At 44.7% G+C, this 14,549-nt stretch overlaps 1 protein-coding gene across 1 annotated transcript in view; it reads right to left on the reverse strand.

Moving 5' to 3' along the window:
- CFAP119 (cilia and flagella associated protein 119) overlaps positions 1 to 14,549 on the reverse strand; it is a 107,742-nt gene that overhangs the window by 66,545 nt on the left and 26,648 nt on the right. Inside the window, exons 2-3 of the mRNA XM_078652853.1 lie at positions 13,915 to 13,940; positions 8,492 to 8,557 (exon numbers count right to left, since the gene is read on the reverse strand). Of these exons, the coding sequence (XP_078508979.1) occupies positions 8,492 to 8,557; positions 13,915 to 13,940 (92 nt within the window). The remainder of the gene's footprint in view (positions 1 to 8,491; positions 8,558 to 13,914; positions 13,941 to 14,549) is intronic.

The raw sequence follows: 14,549 nt of genomic DNA on the forward strand, positions 1-14,549 counted from the left end.
TTTGTAACCCTCTGCAGCGAACCCAAGTATTATGGTGTTCACTCTTTTCAAGTGAGTCTCCAAGTCATCATCTGTTAAGTAAATGTCATCGACATAAGATAATGCTTCATCATCATATATTTGTAGTAATTCCGTTACTCTCGCTGAGAATACTCCCGGGCTGTTCTTGTACCCCTGGGCTAACCGACAGAATTGTTTTTGAGTGCCATTTATTGAGAATGCAGTTAAATATCTGCTCTCTGGTGCTTTGTTTTGACAAAAGAATCCATTAGAGATGTCTAATGTTGTTTTGTATTTTTTGCGCACTATGTTATTCATTAGTGCAGCACTATGTGAGTTTTGCACTGCAAAAGTTTTGCAACATGTGTTAAGGTGTCGGTAATCCAAAACTAGACGATATGAATTGTCTGGTTTGGAGACCGGAAACAAAGGGTTGTTCATTTGTGAGGTGCAAGTTTCAATCACCCCCTGGTATTCTAGCTGATCTAGTATTTCATTTACCTGTTTTTTAGCTTCTTGCTTAATTGGGTACTGCCTTTGTGCAGTAGGTTGTGATTTTAACTGGATTTTGTGAGGAGGAGAGTCCTCATCCCATCCCACGTGATTTTTATATAAAGCAGGAGCTAGAGCTACTGCCCACTTTCTGGCAAGTGTGTATTTTTTATGAATTGGAATTTGATTTGAGAAGGCAGGCATAATTACTTCTTCGCCATGAGGGCACTCCCTGACAAACTCTGGTGGCCAGTCTTTTTCAGCTAGAAGGATATCATAGCCCTTGGAGAGATTATCCCAAAATAGTCCCCTTATTTTCCTAGTCTTATCTCCCTCTATACGCAATGTTATTTCGTATATTTTGTGAGGTTTGCTAACTCTGGTGTCCGCAGTTTCCACTTGAAGATATTCATTCGTGTCCACTGTCTCCAGATGATTCATAAGGACTTTGCGAGCTATGCTCACTTCTGCTGCGCTGTCTAGCATTGTCTGAGCCCATTCTCCGTTTTTCAGTTGTGTCCTCAGTATTCTCGGCATTGTTAACTACCTTGATACTGGCTACCTTCTTTTTTGGAAATTGTAATTTCTTTTTTAGCTGAGCAGGTTCCTTGTCTTTGGACTTGGTGTGCTCTTCTCTTTGTTCTGATCGTCCTCTTCTTTCCGATTTCTGCGAGGAAGTCTGAAAAGATTGAGAGGGACGTGTATCAATGTCTTGATATCTATCAGGCTTTTTAATATTATCCCTATTTCTAAGGTTATATCTTTTCCCAGAGGGGTCACTCTGAGGTGACCTGTGTCTTTGGTTCGGAGATTTTTCTCTTCGCCTAGGAGACCTTCCTCGGGACTGGAATTTCTTTTCTTTAGGATTGGATTGTTTGTTTCCATCCCAGTTCTTTTTTGGTGATGTAGAATTATTATTAAAAAATATTTTTTCAGGACTTTCAATTAGTTGCGGTTTTACTGGTATTCCACCTAAACTATCTCTACCTAGTTCCTCATAGGATTTTTCTATGATTCTGGCAATTTCAGCTGGTTGGTCTGCTATATCTGTCTCTTTTAACCTCTGGCGGATCGCCACGTTTGCTGCTTCTCCCTTTATGTTGGCTAATAATATAGCCGAGACCTGCTTGAAGTCTTTTAGTAATTTCATACCAAGAGTTAAAGCGGGTTCAGGACCATATTCATCTTGAATTTGTTTTAGCACATCTGGTATTACCGAAATGGATGGAACACCGTGCGTTTTTGTGTAGATGGAAGCAAAGACTGTACCCCAAGTGTCACAGTCCTCAATGTGTGGTGCGATTCCCATTGGAGACAGATAGTCAGAATCCTGTGCTTTTCTAGCGGGGTGGTGTCTGGAAACACCGCCTCTATTTGGGTGATTTTCTGCGCTAGCCAGAATGGTATTTGTTCCCGTTTAGCCGGTACTTTACCTAGGCAGGACTGGATGTTCTGTGGTGTAATTTTATTTGTGTTCCCCTGGTTAGGGGTCAGCTGTGGGAGTTTAATCGCTGGCTGAATTGTTGAAGTCCGCATCACATATTGGACTAATTGTCTGTGTATTTTTATTAGTTGTTTTAGCTGTGTTAAAAGGTTTGGTGCAGACATCCCATCGATGTCTGGATGTGGTGTGTATCCGGCTAGGACCGGCCACGTTGCTCCTGGTCTACCTAAAGGACCGAGCCTGGTGATGTGATTATTATGTTTTAGGGCGCCATCAAATAAGAGCAAATGCTCTTGAAATTTGAGTGGTACTTCCACCTCCTCGAAAGGAGTGTACGTTTCAGGAGGTTCCTCTATTTTGTAATAGTGGAAGTACTTTGTTACAGGATTTGCTGCTGGAAAATTTATCCATGAATAGTATACCTCTGTCTGTCGATATTCGTGTGCCTCAATTACGAATATGACTGTACCACCTCTAGGTGTCAGTCCATTTTCTATAAGTTTTAAAGTTATAGATTTTCTTTTAATGACCGGGATGAGTATTATATCCGGGTCTGCGTCTTGCATGGTAGCATCAGCTGCTGCGAGTTCAGTTGCTAATCTAACTGCCTCTCTTTCATCCTCATTGTCTGACATTTTACTGTCTCAAAGGGTTTTTCTTTTGTTTGCAGATCAGGTTTCTTATGGAAACAAAGATTAGATGCACAATATTTTGGAACCGTGTATCCTTCAACGTTGATTTGTACCAAGAACCATACATAGGAGTTCCCTCCTGCGAGGTCTGGCGGATATAACCTTTCACCCACTCCAGACGTCTTTGGAGTATTTGGGAAAAGGGGTCTGAATGAGAAAGCACGACTGAGTTACTCTAAATGTCTTATGTTAGTTTTATCGCCCTTTCCAAACGCGTTGGGCGCCATGTAGTGTAGTTCCTATCATCCCAATAGGCTCTGCGCATTGGAATAATACCTACAGCAGTAAAGGCCTAGACCAGACGTTAACTAGGTCTACTACTGTCGATACTAGACTTAAAGTTTTGGGTTTGCCAGCTTAGCTCAGAGTTCACTAGAAACTTTCTCGAATGTTCAAGGAGGACTTAACTTCCCTGATTAGACAAGAAGGGATTTAGTTTCTGACAACCATAGAACATGACAACTTTGCTCTCCCCTAATCAAGAGTATATCTCGAGAGTCGTGTGAACAAAAGGCAATTTATTTTACTCAGTCAGTACGTGCATTCTTAGTCTCATCAGAATGTAGAGAAAAGGAAGAGACGGGCGTGTTCAATAAAAGGTGTTATTTATTGATCAGTCTCTTTTCTCATACAAGAGAAATGGATCGATATTATTGCAATACTTATAGTTAAGTAAAGTGCATACATTAAAAGCAATAGTATAAAATAATACTGTAAAAACATTGATATGGTTTCTAAGCCATAAGATGTTTTAAAATGAATAAAATATATTACATACACATATACATTTGACTAAACGTACTCAACTGGTGTTTCTAAATACGCCTACCCCGTGTACCTGACCTAAGTCTAATACGTGGGCGGGAATAGAAAGTTACAGTTTAAGTTAAGTTTGTTTTTGCCAAGTGAATAACTAAAGAATTCTCTGTGAGGGGTTATTCAGTTCTGTACCTGGAATCTAGGTTGAATGAGGGATGGTATCTCTCGTCTCTGGTCTCGATATTCCAGGCTGCCTGCGAGGGCTACCCGGAAACGCCGGTGCTGGATTTCTCGGCAGGAGAAAACAGCTTCTCTCAGCGCGTCAGAAAGGCGGGGCTGCGCCAGCGGGGTCTGCTCTGCTCTTCGCTTCGGCAAGTATGGCTGCGCCGTCTCGTCACCACGCGTGTGTTTGCATAGGGCAATATCGGTAATATTTATACCTTTAAGGTGCCGAGATTGACGTAAGGATGGACATAGATACGTCAATAAGGATGTCATACGACTTGCTCGTTAGCACATTCTTTTATGTTATGTTATGTTATGTTATTTTTTATTTGTTAAGCGCACATACGCCCGAAGGCTTCTTGGCGCTGGAGAGAATCAAACATAACAATACATAAAAGACACAAATCACTGCTTACAATAAACCTGAGAAAAAAGAAATGTTTTGAATGTCTTCCTAAAGGTGAGGAGGTCCCTGCTGTGTCGCAGAGTCAGAGGGAGAGAGTTCCACAATGAGGCAGCTAAAAATTGGAAGCTGCTACCTCCCTGACGTTTCCTTTTAAAACGAGGAACCTCAAGTAGATCTCGGTGAAATCAAAACAATGGCCGCAGGGTTTTGCCCAGGTTGTCATAGGTTTGATTTGTTATGAGAACTCCGTATGCCTTATCAGGGGCTGGAGGAATATCGCTTGTCTAATTAGATCGCAAGCGTTATGACTTAATCAGATAACACGTTCCTGTGCCGTAGTGTGACTGCGTCAGATAACGGTATCTGCATCATGGGGGTTTTCTGTCTCATGGGCTGACTGTTTAGTTAACTTGTTAGTTTGCTTAACCAGAATAGGGTCAGGAATAGGGGGATCGATTCAGAACCTATAGGAATACATCACAGACCGACGAGATCGAGACTTCGAAGATTTCTTAATCTTCTTACTTTTAAGCTTTGCCACGAGGAGTTTCGCCTCTCTCTCTCTCAAAGCTTTCGGCGTCATCTTCTTGCAGCAAAGACAGTCCTCGACATCATGGTCGGAGCTTAAACACCAGACACAGCATTCGTGAGGATCGGTGATAGACATAGTCTTGCCACACTCGCCACAAGCTTTAAACCCAGTCTTCTTCGACGACATCTCGAAAAGTATGAAGATAGACACAATACAATGAAAATAGTAACAAAGTTACTGTAAGCTACAGTACGATCCCTGAAAACCGTTAGCGTCGACGACGCGGAAAAAAGGGAACTGATGTCATCACGCCGGCGTGGGCCTATTATAGGCGTCGGTGACGTCAGCGGAGTCGCGTGCGATGCCGTGCCTCTGTGACGTCCGGATCCACGTCGGCGCGAAGCTACAAAAGAATTTCCGAATGTTGCTGACGCAAGGGGATATTCACAAGGTGAGGAATCCACACGGCAGATGTATCTATCAGAAATTAACGATACATGCATTAAGCATCTTCACTTTGACGACATAGAACTTCCGATGTTTGTGCTATCCATAGAATGAGTAAATAAAAACACAAAAATGTAAAAATTTGGTTGACAGGATGTGACAAGTTAGTTGAGGGGGCAATGCAGGCTGCCAGTTAGTGATCTACATCAGGAAAATAAATGTTAACAGTAGTGCACAGAATGAAACTGTAAGGGAGCCGTCGAAAAATTATATTTTGGCTTTTTTCACTTTTTGAAGTTTTAGGTGGCACAAAACTCAACCCAAAAGCATTGGGGCGATTTATGTGACCATTTTCCACAAGGTCCGACTCAAGTTGCTTTCTGCACTGAGAGATTAAGTGATTTGCCCAGAATCACAGGATGTTGAAAGACGTTGGGAATAGAACCTTGTTCTGTACTTCCAAAGAAAGCAGCATCGGACGTGAGGCGCAGCTCATCCTCTGGGTTGATGAGGATTCCCTAATTTCATTATGTATGTTACATTACACTGACTGGACGAAGGTCGGAAACTCAGGATATGGACCTCGTGGCTGTTCCTGAGGAGGCGGAGTCGATACGACGTCGACCTCTTCATCGGGTGCCGGAACCGGAGTCGACGAACCCTCAGGTACTGGAACTTCGGCTCCATCAGCCCCCTGCTCCTCACCTTCATCCTCCTGACCAGAAGGATTGGATGGACACGGAGAATGGACCTGTTTCTGAGATTCGGGTGAACCCGGATGCGAAGCCTCATCGTATTCCGATTCTGAAATCTCCACTTCTTTACTCAGAAGTTTGACCTGGGACTTCGGTCTTGAACTATAGTCCTTCCCAGAATGATGACGCGACTCATGGCTCTTCTTCTTGTGTTTCTTCCTCGAAGACTTCGAAGCGTGAGCCGAAGACGACTCCGAGTGCGACCTCGAACGAGACCTCGATCTCGACCTCGACCTCGACCGACGAGATCGAGACTTCGAAGATTTCTTAATCTTCTTACTTTTAAGCTTTGCCACGAGGAGTTTCGCCTCTCTCTCTCTCAAAGCTTTCGGCGTCATCTTCTTGCAGCAAAGACAGTCCTCGACATCATGGTCGGAGCTTAAACACCAGACACAGCATTCGTGAGGATCGGTGATAGACATAGTCTTGCCACACTCGCCACAAGCTTTAAACCCAGTCTTCTTCGACGACATCTCGAAAAGTATGAAGATAGACACAATACAATGAAAATAGTAACAAAGTTACTGTAAGCTACAGTACGATCCCTGAAAACCGTTAGCATCGACGACGCGGAAAAAAGGGAACTGATGTCATCACGCCGGCGTGGGCCTATTATAGGCGTCGGTGACGTCAGCGGAGTCGCGTGCGATGCCGTGCCTCTGTGACGTCCGGATCCACGTCGGCGCGAAGCTACAAAAGAATTTCCGAATGTTGCTGACGCAAGGGGATATTCACAAGGTGAGGAATCCACACGGCAGATGTATCTATCAGAAATTAACGATACATGCATTAAGCATCTTCACTTTGACGACATAGAACTTCCGATGTTTGTGCTATCCATAGAATGAGTAAATAAAAACACAAAAATGTAAAAATTTGGTTGACAGGATGTGACAAGTTAGTTGAGGGGGCAATGCAGGCTGCCAGTTAGTGATCTACATCAGGAAAATAAATGTTAACAGTAGTGCACAGAATGGAACTGTAAGGGAGCCGTCGAAAAATTATATTTTGGCTTTTTTCACTTTTTGAAGTTTTAGGTGGCACAAAACTCAACTCAAAAGCATTGGGGCGATTTATGTGACCATTTTCCACAAGGTCCGACTCAAGTTGCTTTCTGCACTGAGAGATTAAGTGATTTGCCCAGAATCACAGGATGTTGAAAGACGTTGGGAATAGAACCTTGTTCTGTACTTCCAAAGAAAGCAGCATCGGACGTTAGGCGCAGCTCATCCTCTGGGTTGATGAGGATTCCCTAATTTCATTATGTATGTTACATTACACTGACTGGACGAAGGTCGGTTATCGCGCCAGTTTCTCACCTGACTCAGGACTCCTGAGCAGATACACTGGGTCAGCATAAATGCAGCGGCCGACGGCTGCACCGGGTCCAATGGGTTGGAAGCCGCCATCAGTAAACATACAGAGACTGCCCTGTTTACTTATCAACAGTCTCCAAAATTGCCGCAGAGCCTGGAAACAACAAGCTGTCTCCGTGTGCACATCTCCCGTCCACGCAGGCACAGCAATCATGAGACAGGGAGGGACAGGAGAGGTGCACACGTACACATGACCCATACGGGACAGGAGATGTGCACGCGTACACATGACCCGTACGCGTGCACATCTTCTGTCCGTACGCGTGCACATCTCCTGACCCCCTTCGGACGCAAAAGTCACAACAATAGATCTCGCCAAGGCGAGCACCGCATGCGCTGTGTCGCTAGGCAAGACCTAAAAAAGGAGCAATAGGCTCTGGCACACGAATACTCAGAGGCTGAAAAAGAGATGCCGGGGGACACCCACACAAAGAGAGGCATATTGGAGACAGCCTGATAGAGTAGAGATCGGCATGGGCACCGCTTGAAAGATTACTTTGGTATTTTGTCTACCTTATGGACTAATGTAAAACCCAGCATAAACGTGTCAAGCATAGACCAACATTACAGCTTACCAAGGGCTGACTTTGACCCTTGTGGTTACAAATACTGACAGAGAGAACGAAGGGGTGTTAGAGGGGAGGGAAAAAGAAGAATATGGCAAAAAGGAAGGTTATTTTGATCTAGAGAGGCCATGGGTTGCACATATACAGAACAGTTCTATAGTTTATTGAGAAGCACTAGATTTAGAGATAGAGGTGGTGCATGGTACATAAAGACATCTAGGAAGAAAGGCTGATGGAAGGTAGAGAGAGATGTCTGGGCTACAGACAAATAGGCTTGGGGTTACAGAGGGAGGGCAAGGGTTGGAGTTACAGAAAGAATTTGATGTTTACAGAAAGTGAAAGCATGAGAGATACAAAGAGTGGAAACGAGAGTTCAAGAGATAGAGGAGAATGATAGATATATATTTGGAGGGGGATCATCACTGCTGAGATAGAGGAAGCTAACAGTTATAGCAAGATGAACTTGCCAAGAGATAAAGGGAGAGAGAGTGGGATGTTCAGGGAAAGGGGAAGGGGAAAAGTGGGATAATCAAGGTTACAGAAACTTTCTGAAATGGGGAAAACAGAGTGAAGGCTAAGATGCAGGTTGATGGATACATTCTACAAGCAGGAAGGTGGGGGAAATTAGAGATATATGAAGAAGAGAAGCACACATCTAGTTACGATGGGAAAAGTTTAGAAAACACATACCTTTCAAGAGGCTAAATAAGGGTAATAATGTAGGGAGTACTAAGACCAAGAGAGGTGGAATGTCTAAGACTCTAATACGTGAGAGTTTCAAATAGAAGCTTACTTACCACTTCAGCTCTTCTGCAGTTTCCGCTTTTTCTATTATGCTCATGTGATGCATGTTAAGGTCCCTCCTGTATAAACAGCAACATTAACATGTATTTTATATGAGGGAAGGATGATGCATCAGCGCTAGTTGCAGTTGTAGTTGTGGCCATTACAGATGGTGTAGAATCCGTGCCTGTGGTTGATGTTATTGTGGTGCTAGCTTTATGGAGATGGTGTAGGAGCTCTGGTCCAAGACGTAGGAGCAATGGCTGTGGCCACAGATGTTGGAACAAACAGTAGTTGTAGGAGAGGTTATATTAGTGCTGGATGTGGGGATGGAGGATAAAGTGTTGGAGTACTCAATAAGGGGAGGGTGCAGGAGCGCAGACTGTGGAAGATCTTGTAAGGGCTGCAGGCTCCGGGCAGGAGTGCTTGGTGTGGGGGAGGCAGGAGTTTTGCATTTTAGGTATTAGGTAAGAGTGCTGGCTACACTGTATGATGCAACCAGGAGCAGTAGCCGTGAGGAATGGAATGTTGACTTAATAATATTCTAGGAGCATCAGACTGTAGCATATTCCTTTTAATTAACTATTTATGATCCTAACTAATGAATATCCTTGGCTAACACTGGCAAGTTTACATTTTGGAACTCAAGATACAAAAGCAAGGAATACTGGGATTTACTCGACAGATAAGGATGTGCCCAACTCAGAGAACGAAGCAAGCACACAGGCTATGCAGGATTTCGCAAAAAGGGTTGTATACAATTAGGACTTGATCAGATTGCAGTTTGCGCCCAGGCTTATCACCAATACTACATACAGGCACATGCATAAAAGGAAAAACTGGTTGCAGAGTCTGCCCCTTCGCGACCGGTATTTTTGCATTTGGGATGCATCAACTCAAATGCAAAAATCGCAATTTAAGGAATCTCTAAATTACGATTCCTTAAATTACGATTGCATTTAAGGAATCCCAAACTGAGATTCCTTATATGCAATGCATTAAAGTAAAAAAAAAAATAGCGATTTCGCTAATAGGAGTAGTAAATTACCATGAAGTTGAACTTCATGGTAATTTGCAAAAACTTTGAAAAATGCACTTTTGTGCATTTTTCGAAGTGTCATGTTGCGCACACACATGCCCTTAGGGCATGTGTGTGTGCAACATATGTGCACAGATCAATTTCAGGGGTGCAACAGGGTGTCATTCTGACACCCTTGCACCCTTGAAATTGCATGAGCAGTTTGCGAGTACCTACTGGTACTCGCAAATTGCTCATGCAATCTCCAATTCGTTCCTATGTGCCTGGAGGCCCATAGGAATGAATGGGACAGCATTCCTTAATTGCGACTAGCAATTTGCGAGTCGCAATTAAGGAATGTGTAGGAATCGCTATTTTTATAGCGATTCCTGCATGCATAGGTTGTTGCGATTCCTTAATTGCGATTCCTTAACTATCGCAATTAAGGAAATGCAAAAGCCTACGTTGATGCATGTGCCAGTTAATGTATTTCTCCCTCAGTCAGAAACCTTCCACGTGCAGATAGCTCAGGTGATGTAAAATATTAGTCCGTCATCACAAAAAAGGCATGCTTGCCCTCATGAAGACACACCAACACATGCAAAGGACAGGGAGAGAAAAGAAGCTATCGTTTTCGCTTAAAGATGGAATACAAACAAGAACAGGTATGGGTAAACACAAAACGCTAATTAATATTAAGCGAATACATTGTGAGCACGCACACTTCATTTCGCACCCTGACACAGCTGATCAGATGGAACACCAACTGTCTGGCAGTCTTTCAAGAGAATTGGAACCTTTACATAGGAGAAGGGGTATAAACAGCCTTGTAGGAGTAGAAAGGCAAACTGTGTAACATGTGTCATGGTGCCTATCGTGGTGAGACTGAAACAGGGAGGAGCAAGTGAGACAAATGCAGTGGCAAAAGGCCTAAATGCAACCACATTATGTCTGCAGTATTAAAACACATTTTCAGGATGGACAGACTGCTTTACTCCTGGTGGAGGAGAAAAACCGCCTATTGCTGCAAAATAATTGTATCGACAGCTATCCCCAGAAGTCGGGACAGAAATCAAAGGACCTGGCTTAGTGGAGGCTCCAGCCAGAGCACCGAGCAAGTTGCCTTTTTCCCAAAGCGGACCACCAACTAAGAGTAATGTGTGAGTAGCTACAACAGGAAACATTGCATAGACATACTTTGAGAGGAATCAGAACATGTCCTGGCCCTTTACTAGTGGTCAAGTGTGCACCTTTATTTCAATTGTTCAAGGACTAAATGGCCTTCGAATTGTGACACAAACTTGACTTTCTAACACATCCCCATCCTTTCTATATGTACGGCCCTGTATAATTTCTACATGACGCTCCATATGGTGCTATGTAATGATGCACTACCAAGTTTCTGTTTTATTACCATTAGCTACTGTTATTTATGATAACTGGTCTATATTTTATGTAGACACAGGATAAGCATAATGGTAATGCTGCATATATACATATATGCTGTATATGATGGATGTATTAGCTTACTGAACTCATCACATGGGTACGCTTTATGGTGAAACCTCTAAAGCGAGTAATGATACAAAGACATGCTCTGACATAAGGCTGAGGGATCACATTTTACAGGTAGCTGCCTCTCCATGGTCATCCGGCATCTTCCCCAGACATAGCCAAGCTTGATATTTGAGCTGTGCCGACCCAGGATGCGTACAGCCTTGGCATAGATATGCAGCTTCTATATCACACTTCTCATAATGGCACATTATTTTTTTTTTTTAAGACATTTTTATTGTTTTGCAGCAAAGGAAAAAACAAAACAAAAAAAACCATATATAACAAGTATGTCAGCATCAAGCAACATCTCCACGACCCCAACCCCTTATCCCTCCCACCTCCCTCTCCTTCCAAGACCCCGTAGCCATCAATCCAATGTTTAGTCCATGTGGTTCCCAAAGTCTCTTGCAGCAGGAGCATCCAACCTTCAACGCTCACCCCTGCTACGCCAACCATGGAGCCAAATGTTTGTGTCCCTTTAGAGTCCTCCATCCATAATGGCACATTATTAGCTACTAACTTTCCCCCAATCAGATTGTTGTAAAATTGTGATATACCCTAAGGCAGCTTGCTGTGATGATGAACTTTGAAGTATTGGTTCCAGGGAAAAGTGTAGCGGTAAGGCTGTTAGGCGTGGTGTGTGAGTGCTTGTTAATGGTATGGGCTGGGGAAAGGCTGTTAGGCGTGGTGTGTGAGTGCTTGTTAATGGTATGGGCTGGGGAAAGGCTGTTAGGCGTGGTGTGTGAGTGCTTGAGTGCTTGTTAATGGGATGGGCTGGGGAAAGGCTGTTAGGCGTGGTGTGTGAGTGCTTGTTAATGGGATGGGCTGGGGAAAGGCTGTTAGGCGTGGGGTGTGAGTGCCTGTTAATGGGATTGGCTGGGGAAAGGCTGTTAGGCGTGGTGTGTGAGTGCTTGTTAATGGGATGGGCTGGGGAAAGGCTGTTAGGCGTGGTGTGTGAGTGCTTGAGTGCTTGTTAATGGGATGGGCTGGGGAAAGGCTGTTAGGCGTGGTGTGTGAGTGCTTGTTAATGGGATGGGCTGGGGAAAGGCTGTTAGGCGTGGTGTGTGAGTGCTTGTTAATGGGATGGGCTGGGGAAAGGCTGTTAGGCGTGGTGTGTGAGTGCCTGTTAATTGGATGGGCTGGGGAAAGGCTGTTAGGCGTGGTGTGTGAGTGCTTGTTAATGGGATGGGCTGGGGAAAGGCTGTTAGGCGTGGTGTGTGAGTGCCTGTTAATGAGATGGGCTGGGGAAAGGCTGTTAGGCGTGGTGTGTGAGTGCCTGTTAATGAGATGGGCTGGGGAAAGGCTGTTAGGCGTGGTGTGTGAGTGCCTGTTAATTGGATGGGCTGGGGAAAGGCTGTTAGGCGTGGTGTGTGAGTGCTTGTTAATGGGATGGGCTGGGGAAAGGCTGTTAGGCGTGGTGTGTGAGTGCCTGTTAATGGGATGGGCTGGGGAAAGGCTGTTAGGCGTGGTGTGTGAGTGCCTGTTAATGGGATGGGCTGGGGAAAGGCTGTTAGGCGTGGTGTGTGAGTGCTTGTTAATGGGATGGGCTGGGGAAAGGCTGTTAGGCGTGGTGTGTGAGTGCCTGTTAATTGGATGGGCTGGGGAAAGGCTGTTAGGCGTGGTGTGTGAGTGCCTGTTAATGGGATTGGCTGGGGAAAGGCTGTTAGGTGTGGTGTGTGAGTGCCTGTTAATGGGATGGGCTGGGGAAAGGCTGTTAGGCGTGGTGTGTGAGTGCCTGTTAATGGGATGGGCTGGGGAAAGGCTGTTAGGCGTGGTGTGTGAGTGCCTGTTAATGGGATGGGCTGGGGAAAGGCTGTTAGGCGTGGTGTGTGAGTGCTTGTTAATGGGATGGGCTGGGGAAAGGCTGTTAGGCGTGGTGTGTGAGTGCTTGTTAATGGGATGGGCTGGGGAAACGCTATTAGGCGTGGTGTGTGAGTGCCTGTTAATGGATGGGCTGGGGAAGCGCTATTAGGCGTGGTGTGTGAGTGCTTGTTAATGGTATGGGCTGGGGAAAGGCTGTTAGGCGTGGTGTGTGAGTGCTTGAGTGCTTGTTAATGGGATGGGCTGGGGAAAGGCTGTTAGGCGTGATGTGTGAGTGCTTGTTAATGGTATGGGCTGGGGAAAGGCTGTTAGGCGTGGTGTGTGAGTGCTTGTTAATGGGATGGGCTGGGGAAAGGCTGTTAGGCGTGGTGTGTGAGTGCTTGTTAATGGTATGGGTTGGGGAAAGGTTGTTAGGTGTGGTGTGAGAGTGCCTGTTAATGGGATGGGCTGGGGAAAGGCTGTTAGGCGTGATGTGTGAGTGCTTGTTAATGGTATGGGCTGGGGAAAGGCTGTTAGGCGTGGTGTGTGAGTGCTTGTTAATGGGATGGGCTGGGGAAAGGCTGTTAGGCGTGGTGTGTGAGTGCTTGTTAATGGTATGGGTTGGGGAAAGGTTGTTAGGTGTGGTGTGAGAGTGCCTGTTAATGGGATGGGCTGGGGAAAGGCTGTTAGGCGTGGTGTGTGAGTGCTTGTTAATGGTATGGGTTGGGGAAAGGTTGTTAGGTGTGGTGTGAGAGTGCTTGTTAATGGGATGGGCTGGGGAAAGGCTGATAGGCGTGGTGTGAGAGTGCTTGTTGATGGGATATTGTAGCAGTGTCAACCGTAAAGGGCTGCAGAGGGAATGTGCACCAGTGATAAAAGAGAGATGGGACTGAACAGCATTGCCTCACTACATGAATGTTATTAAGGCCTAGCAGTGAGTGCTGGCTGAGAATGGTGCCTGATCACTTGTATGAGAGGACATGGGAATGCTAGTGTTGGTAGATGATATTAGAAAGCTGGCTGTGTGGACATGATATTCAGAAAGAACTATGCTACACTTACCAGATGCAGATCCTGGGTTTGCGGACCTTAAAGAGAAAAAAAGTACTTCAGTGATTGCACTTCTGACCTGATCTGGTCTTATGACTTTGCATACAAACACATACACAACAGTTAATCGTCCTCCTGCTCCATCTACGCTGTCACTTATCCACTCCCAATCCCGCCTCTTGTCTGCTCTGTCTATCATGCCCAAGCTTGTGGGAGAAATGCTGGGATTTAACATATAAAAACAAATATGCAATGTCCTCGGCTGGCTTTTATATGGTTCTTTGTTTGTTCTTCAGTCAAGCCCAAACTACAGTAAACTAGGAGGGCAATGAAGTGACCCCCATTGAGAGAACCTACTAAAGCATCATTGTTATACAAAATCCTATAAGGAGTACTGAACCACTGAGCCGCTGGGGTAGAAGTTTGTTCTAGGGCAAAAGTAGTGGCAAAACCAGGTCCAGTCTCTTTAATAGCATTTCACACTTAGTGTTCATGTATCAGCTTTAAGGAATGCTACATCACACCTAATAAAATAGGTCTAGACATTCTTGGGTAGTTATAAAAACAGAATCTGTTTTTTTACTAAGAAAATGTAAACATTAAATTGCCCACAACAAAAAAAGTATAGCAACTTAAATGACAATGGC

The sequence above is a fragment of the Lissotriton helveticus genome, chromosome 7, assembly GCF_964261635.1.
Source record: "Lissotriton helveticus chromosome 7, aLisHel1.1, whole genome shotgun sequence".
NCBI lineage: Eukaryota > Metazoa > Chordata > Amphibia > Caudata > Salamandridae > Lissotriton > Lissotriton helveticus.